This window comes from Paroedura picta, chromosome 2 (assembly GCF_049243985.1).
Source record: "Paroedura picta isolate Pp20150507F chromosome 2, Ppicta_v3.0, whole genome shotgun sequence".
In the NCBI taxonomy this organism is placed as follows: Eukaryota; Metazoa; Chordata; class Lepidosauria; order Squamata; family Gekkonidae; genus Paroedura; species Paroedura picta.
In genome coordinates this window covers 143,798,514-143,813,069 of record NC_135370.1, presented here as the reverse complement: position 1 = coordinate 143,813,069, position 14,556 = coordinate 143,798,514, and the positions used below count along the sequence as shown (strand labels likewise).

Here is a 14,556-nt window from a genome sequence, read left to right as displayed (position 1 = left end):
GCTAAAGTAGGAAGCCAAAAGATAAACGGAATAACAGGCAAGTTTGGCCTTGGAGTACAAAATGAAGCAGGGCACAGGCTGGTAGAATTTTGTCAAGAGAATACAATGGCCATAGCAAACACTCTTTTCCAACAACCCAAGAGACGACTCTACACATGGACATCACTAGACGGTCAACACAGAAATCAGATTGACTATGTGCTCTGCAGCCAAAGATGGAGAAGTTCTATACAGTCAATAAAAACAAGACCAGGAGCTGATTGTGGTTCAGATCATAAGCTTCTTGTTGCAAAATTTAGGCTTAAATTGAAGAAAGTAGGGAAAAGCACTAGGCCACTCAGGTATGAACTAAATCATATCCCCGACGAATATACAGTAGAGGTGACAAATAGATTTAAAGAATTAGATCTGAGAGTGCCTGAAGAACTATGGACGGAGGTTCGCAACATTTTACAAGAGGTAGCAACTAAAACCATCCCAAAGAAAAAGAAATGCAAGAAATCAAAATGGCTGTCTGAGGAAGCTTTACAAATAGCTAAGGAGAGAAGGGAAGTGAAAGGCAAGGGAGAAAGAGAAAGATACACCCAATTGAATGCAGAATTCCAGAGAAAAGCTAGAAGAGATAAGAATGCCTTCTTACATGAACAGTGCAAACAAATAGAAGAAAACAATAGAATGGGGAGGACCAGAGATCTTTTCAAGAAAATTGGAGATATGAAGAGAATGTTTCATGCAAAGATGGGTATGATAAGGGACCAAAATGGTAGGGACCTAACAGAAGCAGAAGAGATTAAACAAAGGTGGCAAAATTATACAGAAGATCTATACAAGAGCGAGCTTAACATCCCTGATGACCACAATGGAGTAGTTACTGACCTGGAGCCAGACATCCTGGAATGTGAAGTCAAATGGGCCTTAGGAAGTCTGAGCAACAATAAAGCTAGTGATGGTGACAGCATTCCAGTTGAACTATTCAAAATCTTAAAGGATGATGAAGTAAAAGTGCTACACTCAATATGCCAGCAAATTTGGAAAACTCAATAATGGCCACAGGATTGGAAAAGGTCAGTTTACATTCCAATCCCAAAGAAGGGCAATGCCAAAGAATGTTCAAACTACCGCACCATTGCACTCATTTCTCATGCTAGCAAAGTTATGCTCAAGATCCTACAAGCTAGGATCCAGCAATATTTGGACCAAGAACTTCCAGAAGTACAGGCAGGATTTCGAAGAGGCAGAGGAACTAGAGATCAAATTGCCAACATACGCTGGATCATGGAGAAAGCTAGGGAGTTCCAGAAGAACATCTACTTCTGCTTCATTGACTATGCTAAAGCCTTTGATTGCGTGGAGCACAACAAATTGTGGCAAGTTCTTAAAGAGATGGGAATACCAGAGCATCTTATTTGTCTCTTGAGAAATTTATATGCAGGTCAAGAAGCAACAGTGAGAACTGAACATGGAATCACTGATTGGTTCAAAATTGAGAAAGGAGTTCAGCAAGGCTGTATACTGTCGCCTTGCCTATTTAACTTGTATGCGGAGCACATCATGAGAAAGGCGGGATTAGAGGAGTCACAAATTGGGATCAAGATTGCAGGGAGAAATATCAACAACCTTAGATATGCAGATGATACTACTCTAATGGCAGAAAGTGAAGAGGAACTAAAGAGCCTGTTGATGCGGGTGAAGGAGGAGATCATGGCATCTGGCCCTCTCAATTCCTGGCAAATAGATGGGGAAGAAATGCAGATAGTGACAGATTTTATTTTCCTGGGCTCCAAGATCACTGCAGATGGGGACTGCAGCAAAGAAATTAAAAGACGCTTGCTCCTGGGGAGGAAAGCTATGGCAAATCTAGACAGCATCCTAAAAAGCAGAGACATCAGCCTGCCAACAAAAGTGCGTTTAGTCAAGGCTATGGTCTTCCCAGTTGCAATGTATGGCTGCGAAAGTTGGACCATAAGGAAGGCCGAGCGTCAAAGAATTGAGGCTTTTGAAATCTGGTGCTGGAGAAGACTCTTGCGAGTCCCTTGGACTGCAAGGCGAACAAACCGGTCAGTCCTAGAGGAGATCAGCCCTGACTGCTCTTTAGAAGGCCAGGTCCTGAAGATGAAACTCAAATACTTTGGCCACCTCATGAGAAGGAAGGACTCCTTGGAGAAGAGCCTAATCCTGGGAGCGATCGAAGGCAAAAGAAGAAGGGGACGACATAGAATGAGGTGGCTGGATGGAGTCACTGAAGCAGTAGGTGCAAACTTAAATGGACTCCGGGGAATGGTAGAGGACAGGACGGCCTGGAGGATCATTGTCCATGGGGTCGCACCTAACAACAACAACCTGGACCGGTGTGAATAATGCTAATTTAGCACAGAAGACAAATTCCCAAGAAGTGGATGTTAGTCTTTAGCTGCAACATTGAACTCTTTGAGCCTTAACAAATTAATGTACTTATTGTAGCATCAATTTTTGTGGCCCCTAGTCTATGGAAGAATAAGTTCTGATGGTTAGCTTTTAAGGTGCTCCAAAATTCCTTCATCACAATCCTATTCAGAATTGGGTTTCCTAATCACAGTGCAACCAGTGGGCTTTGGTTTTATAGCTCACTTTTCACTACCCAAAGAAGTCTCAAATAAGGTTGTGTGTGGCAGCGTTTGAATTGGCCATTCCAGGCCAGTGCAGCCAGCACTGCACCATGGGGTGCTGGCTGTGTCGGCCTGGAATGGCCAATTCAGACGCCACTGTGCACAACTCTAGTCTCAAAGTGCCTTGCAATAGTGTTTCCTTCCTTTCCCCACAACAGATACTCTGTGAGATAGCTGGGGCTGAGAGAGCTCTGCGAGAACAACTCTTACTGGTCTGTGACTGGCCTAAGGTCACCTAGCTGGCTGCATGTGGAGGAGTGGTATATCAAATCTGGCTCTCCAGATTAGAGGTCCATTACTGCAAGATGGCTCTCAGACATCTTTTCCACATGGATGGAAAAGGCCATGCCAGTGCTCGTATGACAGTGGGGTTAATCACCGTTTCCACATGATATCAGTGCTGGCCAGGCCCCATCCCATTCTTCAGGGCAAGACCCAAATGGTTGGGAATGGTCCTTTCTTTTGTACCTCAAAGAAAGTGGTACATAAATAATGATGGAAAGCAATGCTCAGTTGTTCATCCCGTTTCCCAATATAATACAGCTGTGAAGCATCTACCTCTAATCTTCCTGCAGTGATAGCTTCATCTGCATTGCAGGAAGTAGAGTGCAACTGATATGGGGGTGGATATCTGGGGAATATGTCTAAAATATCTGAAGCAAATTAACGGGAAAAGACATGTACCTTGCACCTCCTTGAAATGTTTTAAAAGGAGCTCTTCCCAGATAAATATGTATAAATGTAACAGTGTTCAAGTGCTTTTCAAGTGTTATGGATTATACATTAACCCCCCCCCCCCAGGAAAAAATTGCAAAAACATATCTTCCCTGCCTAATCCCAGCAAAACCCTGAGAGCCCAGGAAAAAACTCTGCTTAGAGTTTAGGTACCCTTCTTGGAAAAGTGCCACACTGCACAGAAGGCTGCAGACAGAAAGAAGGAATGGGGTAACGTTGTCCCTTTATCACTCTTCTGTGAATGGAGCAAGCAAAGTCTTCAGGAAAGCAACTTCATCCACCCTATTGGCCACACGCTATTTTGTTTAGGAGGGTTTCCCATCCCTCAGCAGAGGCTCTTCAAGGTGCACAAGGGACTGCTGGGGGTGGCCAGGGAAGTTCATCTTCTATCCCTCTCTTGTCTTAATCTGATTTACAATATAGTTAATTTTATTATTACCGTATTGTAACGATGGCTGAAGCTAAGAGACAGTAGCTTAGACAACATGGCAGACGTGATATTTGAACCAGGGGTTTCCTGATTCATAACCACTATATGGTGCCAGCACATTTTCTGCCTTTTGTATATTGTGATGAACAAAAGGCAGTACTTAAAATTCATATTAGCAATTCTTGAAGCATGAAGTCTACATTTCAGACACGGTTATCTGTACCCAAGTTCAAGTTCTAAAGTAAGAAGTGACTTCAAATGAATATTAGCTTGTCGTAACAAAATACTATGACTCATCTAAAAATCCTGAAATGAAACTAATTGTGCTTTGTTATACAATCACATAAATAACAAGCAAATCTCATCCTGCATGGGATACAGTACCTACCTGTTTATGAAATAAGTAGGTGTCCAGGGACGGTTACATTCTACCTATGTGCATTTATGTGCCTTTCTTTGTGAAGATGCAGGATGTTATCTTCACATGTAACAGTTTTAGTGTCCTGGCACAAAATACCTTTGCCTTCCAAGTGATCTGACTTTAACTGAATGTCTTCTACCATGGCCTTCTTGGAAGATGCAGGATTGTCTTCAGACTCTGTAATACAAGGAGACTCTCCAGGAAGATTTTCTTTGGAGCTACTAGGGAGAGAATTCAAATGTGACCCTTTGCTAGCCATGTCCAAAATCAATGACTCACTATCAGAATTTTTTAAATTATCTGATACCATCTGGCTAAGACAGTCAGGCACATGTATGTCCATTTCCTCATTTAACAAAGAAAAGCCACTATATTCAGCAGATGTTTTAGGTTCATCTCTTAATGCCAACCCTTCATATTTTACCAGGAGTGTCTCAGGGACACAGTTAGCAATGTAGGCTTCCTGTTCAACTCGCTCCTCTTCAGGACAGGCTTCAAAGAAACATTCAATATTCTCCCTGTCATCTACAAAGTCCAAGGGTACTGGAGTACTGCTTTTTTCTTCTATGTATTTAGTTACTTCTCCACAATCGCTATCATGAGAAGAGAGTGAGAGGTAAGAATAAAAATCCCCCTTTCTAAGCTGTATTGGCCTGTGAGAATGTTCTAGAACTTTTTCCTTGATCTGGGCTAATGGATGTGGAATGGCTAGCTCACACTCAGGCTGGGATTTGTTCTTTAAGGCTGTTGAAGCCATGTCAATGATTTCCATCACAAAATTGTGCACTGAGCAATCTTCTCCATTTCTTTTATCAAAAGCAACAGATTCACAGTTACAACATGAATCTGTACCATTGGCTGCAGTATTTTTTCCTGCTTCGTTTGATTTTAAGGCGGCACAGCAATCACTACTGTCTTTGATAATTCTTCTGTTTTGTTGACGATGTGGCAGAGATTTTACTAAAGCCGTATTCAGTGTATCTGTACCTTTAATATCTGAACCAAATTCTGGAAAAAACTTATTAATGCAATGGCTATCTGACTGAAGTTGTTTTTTATGTTCTTTTGGAGGGCGGGATACATTTGACAGTGGAACAGCCTCCTTACTATCCATCTGTGAATCATCCGAACTATCAGTATGTGCTTCACAGGCACAGTGTTCCTTTTCACTTCCTGTAACATCAAGTGTGCTAACATTTGGAGAAGCTGCAGAAATGCTAGTAAGTTCTTCCTTTGGACTTTCTTGAGTATTTGCAACATTACCATTCTCCATGTCATCTACCAGATGATCCTTTGAAAACTGAAAACCATCATTTCTAATTTGCCTGTCTGTCCCAGGCTCATGACTATCTGACATGGCCTTGTCATTGCCATTATGTTCTGCAAGTTTGCGTATCGAATCGTTCAAAAATTTTTCAATGCTCAAAGCGTCTTTTGATTTTAGAGTCTCATTACTGCTTAAATTCTTACAGCATTGGATTTCATCATCCAGGTTGCACCTCCTCTTCTCCTTTGTCAGATAGAATTTTGGTCTGATCCAAGTGTGGAGTTCATTCTTTATGTAGTCAAGTCCCGAAATTAAATTGCCATCTTCATAAATATCCTCATCAGTCGCAATACTGGAGTCATCATCTTCGTCTTTAATGCCCAGCTCTTCTTCAGTCAGGGTGAGGGTAGAACTTGATAGCAAATCACTGTCATCTTCATCATCAGTGCAAGCGGAGGTACAGGAAACATTAACAATCATGCTAACGTTGACATCGCTCTCATCAGCTACCGACCGACTGAGGTGTTTTCTGAATGATGCATTTGAGTCTGGTACTTTATTTCTGTGCAATACAATATCGTCCGAGCACAGAGACAGATCATCACTGCTGCTCAGCTCGGTGAGAGAAGCAGGTGAATCCTCATTGATAGAGGATGCAATATCCAGTGACAACTGGCCAGTCAAGGACATTCGCTGAGAAGCACTTTGGAGGGTAATATCAGAAATGCTACGCTTTATCTTTTGATCTAAAGGGCTCTGGATATTTTCTAAACGATTCAAAAGGTCTAATGTCCTTTTACTAAGTTCCCCAACGGAATCACTACTTCCACTCAGGTCTCCAGACCCATTGCAGCTAAAAAGATCTTCATTGCTTTTGTAGGGCGTTAGCCAACTCTCCAAGGAAGTGCTCCGATGAAGACCATCACCACTTCTAAAAATACCTGAGCCAAACAAGTCACTTGCCGCAGAAAGGGAGTCTAAGGAAGAACTGTGCGATAAAGTTGAAAGCAGTTTCACATTTGTCCTATCACTTAGTTTCTTAAAATTTTCCACAAATTCACAGGGCTTGGCATCCAACATGTCCAAGTCAGTTGATAAAACAATTTCCTTTGTCGAAGCACAAGGTTTTAACTCTGCAGGCTGATGCTCAGGTTTAAATGGGATTTTATCAAAATAAAAGCCATGTAGCAAACTTCCCTGTTTGTGTGCTGTTTCAGAACTTGATTGCTTCATTAACATTGGCAGCTTGCATTTGGAACCCTGAAGGTATGAATAGTCATAAAATGTAAGGACACTGTGTTTTCCTTCTTGTAAGCCCTCTTTTGAACACTCAGGGCTACTTTGGCTAATGCAGTCCAGATCACTAACTTTGTCACTGGACTTTAACTGAGAAGAACTGAGAAAATTAGCATAACTCTCCTCATTTTCCTGTTTAAAATTTTGTTTTGTTACATCAGCAATGTCTCCTGTTTGGGAACTGGAGGCATTAGTTACAGAATCATCCTGCATTCCATCAGTACCACTTTGCAAACTGATTTCAGAGCTGTTCATAGTTTCTGCATCAACTACATTCACTGTTTTATTCTGAATCTCTGAATGTCTGCTTATGTTACCACTGTGATACATATAATTCTGTGGTTTTGCCAAAGTGTTGCTTCCTGTTAGGTCTGGCAAATGTTTAGAAGGTGAAAATGATAAGTCTTTATTTTCATGAATATTTACAATGTCTGACTGTGTGACACTGGGGAATGTGTTTTTCATCAAGGATATATGATTTATTACTGATAATTCCACATTATGGAGACTGTAGACTTGATAGACCTGAGGGCCTGGTGGTTTTGTAACAGTGGGGCCACTGAGATAATTTTCATGAACACCAGAGTTTTCTTCTTGCTTTGGACTATTGTCAGCACATTCTTCAGATGCAGAGTTCAGCTTTGTGTCATCCTTGTCCAGTTCTTGATCAAGCTCACTGAATTCCTCATTAATGCTAATTAACTTATTACTTATATCCATTTCATCCCATTCTAGTGCATCTTCACTTGTGCCATTTAGCTCCATCAAGCCTGGATCAATAACATTCAAGGATTCCTGTTTTAAACAAACAAACAGAGAAACAGAACCCACCTGTTAATCAAAATTTTAAATAATACATTTCACCTCCATAATTGAAAAGCATTATAAACTACTAATGATAAAAAGCCTGTTGCTTGCAGTAGAGCTACACAACCAAAGAATGATGAGTTGTAAAAAATACCAAAATGTGAGATACATTTCTGAAACACAATAAATATTAAAAGTGTTAGTACTGAGGTTAGAATATTGGCCCTGGATATTGGAAACCTAGGCAGATGGGTTGTCAGGCAGGGAGGCCAACATCTATAATGTTCTATCATAGTTTTGTCTTGCTCTACCACCAGGGAGTTAATTGCAGCATAATAAGTTTCTATTCTTCCATTTTATTCTCAACAAAGTTGTGAGGTAGATTACATGGGAGTGTGCGTCTAAGGTCCCCCAGTGACCTTCCGGGCCTAGTGTAAATTAAGTCAAGTTTTCCTGCTCTTGTAAGACACTAAAGTTTAGAACCATTAAACTTTACACACATTTTAGCTATATGATGGCCTTTGACTTCAGCCTAGATATTCAACAACAAAGTGGCATTTAACATACTCCAAACTACTTAGCTTCTCAACTAAGGAAATACAAACACCATTAACATCAGGAGTTCCAGATTCAGGAAATATCAACAATTGGTATTTCTATTATTGACTAGACTCAAACTCAGGCTATACACCTCCAACCAGTTAAGTATGGTTCCCAAGCAGTGGTTCAAGTTTGAGACTGCTGCCATTGGATATGGTAGTGTAGCAGTTTGGGTGGGTTCCAATTGGATGAAATCGTTGGCTGCTTACTCAGTGCCGCTACTGAGGTTTCCAGAACAACTGGGCTCATGCAAATACAGTGGACTCATGCAGCTGGGTTTGGGTGATACACCCATCCTGGATTAGCTAACTCAGCCCATATTTCATCATGGAAAATCAGGTTGAATTTGATTATTGGCATACAGAAAAATCAGATTATTGGCCACAAAACTGGCTTTCATGTACATCTCAGCATCAGATCAGAAGCCCTATTAAAATCAAAACTTGCTTAATCCAGTCAGGGTAAAAATAACATTCAGCCTTAATAAGGGAAATAAACAGCAATTTAAAAGATTATGTATGTAAAATTTGCAAGATTACAAGTGTAAAAGAAAAAAATCGCTTAAAACATTTTAGCACAGAATACTTTAAGATTAATCACATATGCAAGGCTTTTTTAAAAATAATTATTTTGTGTAGGGTATACTTTTATTCAGTTTTGTACAGGGTATGTATTTATCATATACATATTTATTTATCACATTTCTATGCTGCCCTTCCCCAAAGGCACAGTTGGGTACATCCAAGTGTGTTGAATTTTTATTTGAATTTCTGTTTGTTTGCTTGCTAGCTGATAAAGGCAGTATTAATGACTGGTTCATAATGACTAATGAGTGTGAAAGCCTTTAGTTGTAAAAACAATCCATCAGTTTAATCCAGTAGTACATTAATTTCATATATTGTCTGTGGAGACATTGCTCTGCAAATGTGTGGAATAATGAAGTGAGACACGGGGGGGACACATTTTTGTTGTTTTCCTATAAAATTCCATATGATATGTGCACAACATTTAAAGATCATTTCCAAAATCTTTCAGGTTGTTATGCACTCAGCTGTGAAAGCAGATGGAAATCCCTTTTCATGAGGGCTTTTCATGGAATGTAGGGCAAGGCTATCTGGAGATCCCAGCAACTAGTCTCCCTTCCCATTATTTGATTTCTTCAGCTGCATCCACATGGCAAGGATTCACTGTTTCCCTGTCATTGCCTCTGTAAATGCAGAAACATTAGCACTGCCAATGGAACATCCATACAGAAATTTTGTGAGCACTTACTTCTTTCAGTCATCATTTTTCCTGCCTTTCCCCCCACTATGCCATCAAAGCACTTATTTTAAAATGGGTAATTGCTATTTTGCAGAATTGCAATAATATTGTAATGATCTATTCCCACGATTTACTAGAATTTCTGAATGTACTAGCATTTCAGAATGATTTACAAGTATTTCATGTTTTTAAAGAAGAGCTGTTTTTTTGTACCCTGCTTTTGTTACCCAAATGACTCTCAAAGTGTCTTTCAATCACCTGCCCTTCCTCTCCCAACAGAAGAAGAAGAGAGATGGTTTTTATATGCTGTTTTTCTCTATCGGAAAGAGTCAAAGTGGCTTACAATTCCCATCTCAGACACCCTGTGAGATAGGTGAGGCTGAGAGATCCCTGATATTACAGCTGGGTCAGAAAAGCTTTATCAGTGCTGTGATGAGCTCAAGGTCACCCAGCTGGCTGCATGTAGGGAAGTAGGGAATCAAACTCACTTTGCCAGATTAGTAGCCACCACTCTTAACCACTACACAAAGCTGGCTGTCAGACACCCTGTAAAGTAGGTGTAGCTTGAAAGAGCTCTGAGAGAACTGTAAATGTTCTTAACCACTATACCAAGCTGATAAGTAAGTATTTTTCACTATAGGGTTTGTGAAAAATATATTTTATTTTATGCTACTTAAAAAAAATCTCTCCAGTGGTGTATTGAGGAAAATGGCAGTCATCAGTGGCTGGAATAGATAACAGTACAGATGAGTTCAGTCCAGCTCTGGGATTTTTATCATTTTAACATTTCTCATTAACCTACAGTCTATATTTAACTCTAAAGTAACATTACCAAAGTTCTCTTGTATTTCAAGATGTGTACAGGCATTTCATTTTCTTAAAGATTCTCAGGGTAAAGACTTAGTTACAGACTAGTAGAATCCAATTTATGTTTAAAAAAAAATACCAGTCTTTGACTGGTTCATTTATTCTACCCATCATGCAGATTCATGTTTACTTCCGCAGTAAATTCAAAATTTTGAGACAATCCAATTGAAATACAGATATAACATGATGAAGATATTCCCTGACTTTCTAAGAAGGCAGGTGTATGCTGCAGTTTTGAAGGCTTTAAAAAACTGTTCTTTATACTTATAAAGCTAATATGTAGTATGTAGAAAGATCACTTATCTTACCAAATGTAGAAAGTTTTATTGTTGTTGTCATAAGAATGTATGTGGTTCTCTCCCAATAGATTGCACCACAGAGAGCATTTCTCTGCGCTCGAGTCTGTCCTACAACATTCTTGACTAATCTAAATGTGTTTAGTTTAATGTGTAGTTTAAAATGTGAAGTGGATCTCTCTTTTTCACTCTTTAAATTAAGCCATTCCTATTAGCAAGATTACAGTCTGTGACATCAATCTATACTTTTGTCCACTGAAAAATACATCTCATACTTAGCTTCTTTATTTGCATCAGTCAAGAGCCTTTTTCTCGCACCTCTCTTTTTTCAGTGTGTACTTTTTTGGTATCTTGGGTGCCTATTGCAGTAGTATCAATAGAAATATGTGCAATCAGGAAAGCTCCAGGATCCCTACAGTCTTAAACAGGCTCACCAAAGGGCATGCCAGGGTCTGATCCATGGATGCTGGCACAAGTTTAAAGCCTACTGAGGTGATTTAAAAATGCCATAAGGACCCAGTCCTGATGAGGCCCACAGTACAGCATAATGAGATGCTCGTTTCCCTTGATGCACCTTTTCAGCTGCCGAAATGACTCTCACATACACACCAGCGGCTCTTTGGGCACTTAAAAAGGTGCATGGGGGGACACCAAACCATATTGTGGCAGTATTTTAAAATTGCCTCATGAGCTTTTAAAATGCATGAGATGGGCTTTTAAAATGCATGAGCCATGGATACCATCACATCTAATCTGGCCCTAAATCCTATTAGAGCCAGCCTGAAGAAGAAGAGTTGGTTTGTAAATGCCACTTTTCTCTACCTGAAGGAGGCTCAAAGCGGCTTACAATCACCTTCCCTTTCCTCTTCCCACGACAAGCACCCTGTGAGGTGGGTGAGGCTGAGAGATTCCTGATATCACTGCTCGATCAGAACAGCTTTATCAGTGCTGTGGCGAGCCCAAGGTCACCCAGCTGGTTGCATGTGGGGGAGCGCAGAATCAAACCTGGATCGCCAGATTGGAAGTCCTCACTCCTAACCACTACAGTAAGCTGGATCTGTGAATAAGAGCAATAGCATCTAATCTGCTGAGCCGGGTTTGATTCCTTGCTTCTCCTCCACATGCAGCCAGCTGGGTGACCTTGGGCTCCTCATAGCTGTGATAAAACTGTTCTGACCGAGCAGTAATATCAGGTTTCTCTCAGCCTTACTACCTCACAGGGTCTCTGTTACAGGGAGACCAAAGGGAAGGCAATTGTTAGCCGCTTTGAGACTCCTGGTACAGAAAAGTGGCATATAAAAATCAACTATTATTAAATTGGATAAGTAAGTATGGGACAGGGAACATTAGGATTGCATGGTATGATTTCTGCCCTGGGAAAGGACATTTTAGATTGAGTAATATATTTCCACAGCTAAGGTCTTTGAATATAGAGCTGTAACTGCCTATCACATTTTATCCCATTCTTTTCCCCCCAAGGAGGTTAGAGTTGTTCTCCCTCTCTGTTAAGTATGTTAACCTTAAAGAGAAGTCACCGTTTCAGGGTCACCCTGTGAGCTTTATGACTGAATGGAAATTTGAATGCAATCCTTCTTTGTCCTACTCTATCACTCTGTTACATCACACAGGCTCTCATTTGTCTCAGATGACGTTTAAAAAAAAAAGACTGCAAACAAGGCTACATTGTGAGATGAACAAATGTCCTACTTTTGTACAGTCAATGCCAGCTAAGCGGAGGGAGCCAATACAGATCAAGGTTATAGTGTGGAGGGGAGAGGGTTAATACTTGCCTTGAACCATTTTTCCAGAGCTACTATTTTACCTTGCAGGTAGAAGTACATGAAATACATGGTTAGGTTAGGTTACCTCCTATGAGTGTGTTTGAGATAAGGAAAACAGCACTGGGCCAGGGAGAGAACTTAACATCTACATACATCACATATACTAAAGCCCTGATCTGAGCTCCCCCACTGCATTTAAACATAAAACAAGAAGTGGGGGAGATTTCTTAACTGCACATGTCCTTTGGCCCTTTGTAGCTTACGCACAGGAAAATAAACTTATGGAAACAAAGCCATGTGAGATTAAGGTCAATCAGGGCTAGCCTAGTGAGTGCCCGAATGGAAGATTTTACTTGACATGATGATGAACATTGCATTTAGCTCTGTGGGTGAGATATAAACCTAAATAACAGTGGGGAAAATAGAAAGATGGGTTTGCCCTTTTTCACTCTTCTGTATGAGTTTTATTACTAAAATTCAATGACAATGCTTTGTTGGCCTTCTGATTTACCTGTTATAGAAGCTTTATGTGTTGGTGGAACACTCTTGCCATGTAACACCCACAATACCATTACACTTTGAGAAGAATTTACATGGGCAAGAAGAGTGTGGGTTGGACTAGGTGGCCAACTCTGTGATTCTATGATTATAAGAATAACTCTCCCGCCTCCCACCCCTTGTACAAACTTTCAGTCACAGGACACAACTGCCTAAGAGTGTCGGAAACAAAAATGAAAGAAGCCATCCCCCAACTTCAAGAATGTATGAGCCCTGAGGAGAAACAAAAATGATTTTGTCTTCTGAAAAATGCCAGCATGCCAACTACTACTGAGGGAAGCAGTCATGTTTACAGTGCCTGTTTCACCTCTGCTTCTCTCATACTCACATTCTAAATGGGGCTCCTTGTGCTATAGCTGAGCAGAGAGCTGTCCTCTTCAGGCAACACCTACAGCTCATTACTAATATGCAAAAAAATGTAAAGGACACTCACACAACATTTTTGGGTCCACAAATATATATATATAAGTATTATGCTTTACTACGGCTCTCTAGAGGAAAGTGTAATTAGACTCATGTACTTACTGTAATTAAAGTTAAAGCAGAAGCTAATTAGCAATGTGTTTATTTTTGAAAAAAATAAAGATCTAAGACCCATGTTAGGTTTTTTTTAAAAGCTAATGTATACAGTACTGCACCATTAATCTAGTACATAGATTAGGTTTGTCACTTTTGCTTGCACATCTACAGATTTTGATAGGATATGCAAGTAGTAGAGAAAGCCATGAAATACGGGTTAATTTAGAGGCTAGCAGAAAAACGAACTTTATGGTGTGTAGTGGTGCAATATATATTTCCTCCCATATTTTTTCCTAAATATTTTTTCTTACTGCAAAATATTTATCCCTCTGGAGTCCCCCCCCCCTCCAGTATGGAGCTACTCTTGCACTGAAAACTCTTCAAGAATCTTCTTAAATAAGTTATAGAATGCATGTATACTATTAATTTGTGTGGCTTGTCTCATTATATTAAATTGTGGGAGGAATACAGCAAAACTAATGTAGACAGTTCCACAAAATTTTAGTGTCTTTTGAAATGTTATAAAGAGATTGCCATCATAATTCAATGGCAGGATAACTGAATTTATTTATTTTTGAAAGGGTCCTTGGATTTTAGCTCATGTCAGTGACTGAGCAACATTAAACAGCTTTTATAATACTCCAAGAAGAGGAAAATAACATTTCCAAATAGTCCATTAAAAATGAGGATCCACTATTTAAACGGTTACAATGGAAAGCCAGACAACTGAAAGAAAAAATCCACAATTCTGGATGAATTGAGTTTGTGGTATCTATTTCTCCAAGTATAGCATTGGAAGCCCTGTTAACACTGAGATGCCACAAACAAATGCCTCAGAAAACAGTGGTTACTTTTTGTTCTATCACATTTTAAACCAATTTAAGTGACAATCACTGGCTTACATGTCAAATTGCATAGGAAGAAAGGATTTATTTGGGCTGATAACATCTGGCAACACAGCACATCTTATTGGAAGTTGCTTTGGCTGTTCTATAGTTTGCTTGTCATCTGTCAAAGGGTTACATGACAGGTGTGTGTGTTTGTGTGAACAGACTTGAATGTCATTTTGGT

At 40.0% G+C, this 14,556-nt stretch overlaps 1 protein-coding gene across 4 annotated transcripts in view; it reads right to left on the bottom strand.

The window, feature by feature from the left end:
- The window catches only part of AKAP6 (A-kinase anchoring protein 6), a 320,657-nt gene that overhangs the window by 4,743 nt on the left and 301,358 nt on the right, over positions 1-14,556 (bottom strand). For all 4 annotated transcript variants that reach the window (XM_077323052.1, XM_077323054.1, XM_077323053.1 and 1 more), the window contains one exon: positions 4,199-7,589. In XM_077323052.1, the coding sequence (XP_077179167.1) occupies positions 4,239-7,589 (3,351 nt within the window). In that variant the 3' untranslated portion in view covers positions 4,199-4,238. The remainder of the gene's footprint in view (positions 1-4,198; positions 7,590-14,556) is intronic.